Source organism: Odontomachus brunneus, unplaced genomic scaffold, assembly GCF_010583005.1.
Source record: "Odontomachus brunneus isolate Ranch 3 - 2012 unplaced genomic scaffold, Obru_v1 Obru_scaffold_034, whole genome shotgun sequence".
NCBI lineage: Eukaryota > Metazoa > Arthropoda > Insecta > Hymenoptera > Formicidae > Odontomachus > Odontomachus brunneus.
The window spans coordinates 1344299-1348123 of record NW_022639484.1 but is presented as its reverse complement, the minus strand read 5'-3'; the positions used below and the strand labels follow the sequence as shown (position 1 = coordinate 1348123).

Sequence of the window (3825 nt, the reverse complement as noted above, 5' to 3'; positions counted from 1 at the left end):
TTACTGAATAACGGTATGCTTCTAAGTAAAATAATGAAAATATGTAAAATACATGTAACTAAATCGGGAAAAATAAGACATTGGTTTGAATGTTTCTTAAAGTTATGTTTATAGACATTGACTTGTAAATACATATTTCTAGCAAAAAATATGTGTTTGTTCATATGCAATATGTATCAATAGATACAAGAAATGAAAAACAAAATAAATGGAAAATATGGAAATATGAAAAGTAAATATGGAAGTTTGATTGTACTGAATTTTATTGCACTTTTGTACAATATTGTCAAATTTTTATAAAGTTAAAATGTGAATGTTATAACATAAATGAGTTATAATAATATTATGAAGTAATATATATTATAAAGTATATTATATATTAGAAACTATAATATAAATGAGTTATAATATTTTATAGATATTTTATGAAGTACAGTTTAGATTAAGTTTGCATCCATATCAATTTCAGGTCGTGCAACTGTAAAAAGTTCAAATACAATATAATATATAAATAAATAAATAAATATATATATATATATATATATATATATATATATATATACACATATATATGTACAAAGAATAAAATATAAATTTCTTTTTCTTCTTTTTTTGCATTGATGTTAACTTCTATTTCAGTAAACTCCAATTAAAAATAATATTACATCAATATTATAATTTTGCATTCAACAATATGACTGTTATGTACAACATGTGTTATCTTAGTGAGCAGAAACTCTCGAATCGGCGCATTAGCTGTCTTTAAGATATCTTTAAGAGAATTCTGTAAGAAATGTCTTGTGAACGTTGCTTAAAGAACTCTTAAAGATATCTTAAATATTGTTAATGGATTGATTTGCGAGCTCTTACTCACTGGAATATTACACTTATATTATTGTGGGAAATTATAATAATGATGTAATGTTACTATTACCCAGATAGCCAAATCTGCGCGAACATGTTTCGAGCAGAGGTTGCTATCAACTTTTGATGGTAAATAGATAACAAATTTGATGCAGGATCTGTTATATCAAATCTTGCTGCCAAATTGCCGCCAGATATGCGGCAGAGCTTGTTGTCGGAAAATTGCTGCAGATTTGCAGTAGAAACCGCGCAGACCTTGCTGCGCTACAGGCTTTGCGCGGTTTTTGCTGCAAATTAGGCACCAATTGTCCGACAGCAAGATCTGTCGCCAAAACCGTAGCCTAATGTAGACACAGATGGCTATGTTTTTGCTGTGGATTTTTTATCAAATTTGCTGCCAATCTGCGCGCAGTCTGCGCTCAATTTGCTTACTGGGTAGTTAGTGTTTACTGCGGTAGCACTGATTCTAATTTCTCTAGATCTACGATAATCGAGACATACGATTTCATTTCCCTTACAAAAAGATATTACTTGCTGTGATAAATTGGCTATAATAAATTGGCCAGTGATACTGTATTGCTTTTCACTAGTTTTATCATCTGTACGAATAATAAAACTACTGAGTAACAATGGGCGCATTCAGTAGAAAAAGCGCTCAGTGAGCAATCAACGATTATTGGTTCTTGCTATTAGATCCCTAAATCTAGACCAATTACATTGACAAATTACTCAACTGTTGTGCAACTGTTGAGTCTGCTGAATGCAGCCAATGATATATCAGTGATCAATTTATCACAGCCAACAATATTATTTTATAAGGTTTGTAAGAACGAAACATTATTACATATCCAACAAACAGATAATTGATATATAATATATACATAACATGGACGTATGTTACGTCTATATTATATAGCTGTTATATTCTGTATTTGCTGGGATATGGAGTGAGACATATTATCGTAAACTCAATGAAGAAATTAAAATATGCGACAATTAACTCACGATAATCTTTTCTCTTTTCCGCTTTTTTTCCCGATCGGACGCATGGTTTAACCACAATTGTATAGCGTCTTCCAATTTTTTGATGTTAGTAGACGCGTGCGCCGATACCATGGAATCTATAACAAATAGAATATTATTAATAGAACTGTTTTACTGCGTAACTGAAAAAGTAATATAGTAATTATATCTGACTTTAGAAGATCAAGCATACTATCCATAACTTTATATTAATGAAATATTCATGTCGTACATGTTGTATACTTTAATGTGACTTACCTACAATAAGTTTTGAAATCAACAAATCTTTAAATCTAATAGTTTTTTTCTGTCTGCTCCAAGAATACTTAATAGCTAGTGTATTAGTAATTATTCGTCTCATTGCTCGTCTGCCATGTTCTCCAATGTCTTTCCCACCTTCTCGTTTTATAACAGTTTTCTTGGAAACAAAAACATGTTTCTTAGTTTTTATAAGGAAAAATTGGATAAAAAATTACACACATGCGCACGCACATGCCTACACACACAGGTAGTTTGATGTAAATATGTTGCTCAGAGTACTGTGAAAGTGGTGCAAATATCCCTGAATTGATCCCATTTTGTTATTAAAATTTATTCGTTTAAAATGTGCATGACTTTGTTAAAGAAAATTGCTAAAATTTCGATAAAAATAACTTTTTACTAAAAAATTTCTAAAATATCGATAAAGTTACTTTTTAATGAAATATTAAAATATGAAATGATACTGAAATGGGATCAATGCAAAACTGTTTGAAACATATTTCAGCAAATTATCATAATATTTTCATTAAAATATTATCATCAGGTTTACTAAAAAATTATATGACTTTTTACTAAAAAAATATTGAAATAACGAGAAAAGTAATTTGTTACTGAAATCTTGATGAAATGAGAATGAAATGCGGTCAATTAAAAGAGATTTCAAATATATTTCAGCAAAGTTTCAGTACAATATTTCCATCAAAAGTGTCCAAAACTTTCATCAAGAGTTCATGTAAAGATAGAACGGATTATAATTAGCAGAAAAGTCATGTGGCATTTTACAAATTTCAATGTGAGAAAATGAGCGGGAAGCATTGGGGCAGATTACGAAGACGCATAAATATGGATTATATATATATAGACTTTGTATAAGACATATGGCTTACAACTTAGAATCTTGTTACAACAATGAGAATCAGTTGCAACATGTAGTATTGGCACTCTGCATACCGCATTTCACGATCTGATATTACGAGAAACAATGTAGTGAATAACGTACGGGAGTTGATTCCTATTGTTACTAGGAGATTCTAAGCAGTATGCCATTTGTTTTACTAACTCGATTTATGTATCTTTCTTTATGTATGTTTGCAAAGTCTGTCTCATCGCTTTCTATTCGCTCAAATTCTGTCATTTTCCTAGTATCAAATTGTTAACAGAAATACTGTACAACATTCTACTCTCCATAAGTTTAACATATATAGGTAATATGTCAATAATACTTACACACTGTTCTCGTTTTTCTTTTTTATTTAGAAGTATGTTTTCAAATTCTTTCATTTCTTCAACACTTTCCATTTGTAAAAATTCATTCAGATCTAATTATTACGTTTCCCATATATACTTAACTATAATCAGATACAAGGTTAACTGCATTAAAAATATGTGTATATACAGAGTGAGTCATTTTAATTGAACCAGGCAAATATCTCGAAAAATATCTATTTATTTTTATTTTTTAGTCATAAACAATTTATCTAATTGTTTAAATGAGACTATAAGATCTCAAACGATCTAGAAAAAAAAAGAAAAGTCTTCTAGAGCGATTTTTGTGAATAACACGCTTTAGAAACCATATTGGTAACGTAGACCGCTTAATACAAGAGTATTCCAATGTTTAACGACCCGGGGGCACGGGTTCTCGTTATCCGATCGAGCAAAAGTTTGGAAAAGATA

At 29.8% G+C, this 3825-nt stretch overlaps 1 protein-coding gene across 3 annotated transcripts in view; it reads right to left on the bottom strand.

The window, feature by feature from the left end:
* Positions 1-245: 245 nt before the first annotated feature.
* Positions 246-3825, bottom strand: part of LOC116843626 — a 10593-nt gene continuing 7013 nt past the window's right edge. For 2 of the 3 annotated variants that reach the window (XM_032814167.1, XM_032814168.1), the window contains 4 exons: positions 3376-3497; positions 2146-2305; positions 1870-1985; positions 246-478 (listed from right to left, as the gene is read on the bottom strand). In XM_032814167.1, coding sequence (XP_032670058.1) covers positions 443-478; positions 1870-1985; positions 2146-2305; positions 3376-3447 — 384 coding nt within the window. In that variant the 5' untranslated portion in view covers positions 3448-3497 and the 3' untranslated portion in view covers positions 246-442. Of the gene's footprint in view, positions 479-1869; positions 1986-2145; positions 2306-3375; positions 3498-3825 lie in introns of those variants that run through there. The other variant, XM_032814165.1, reaches the window with a different exon arrangement.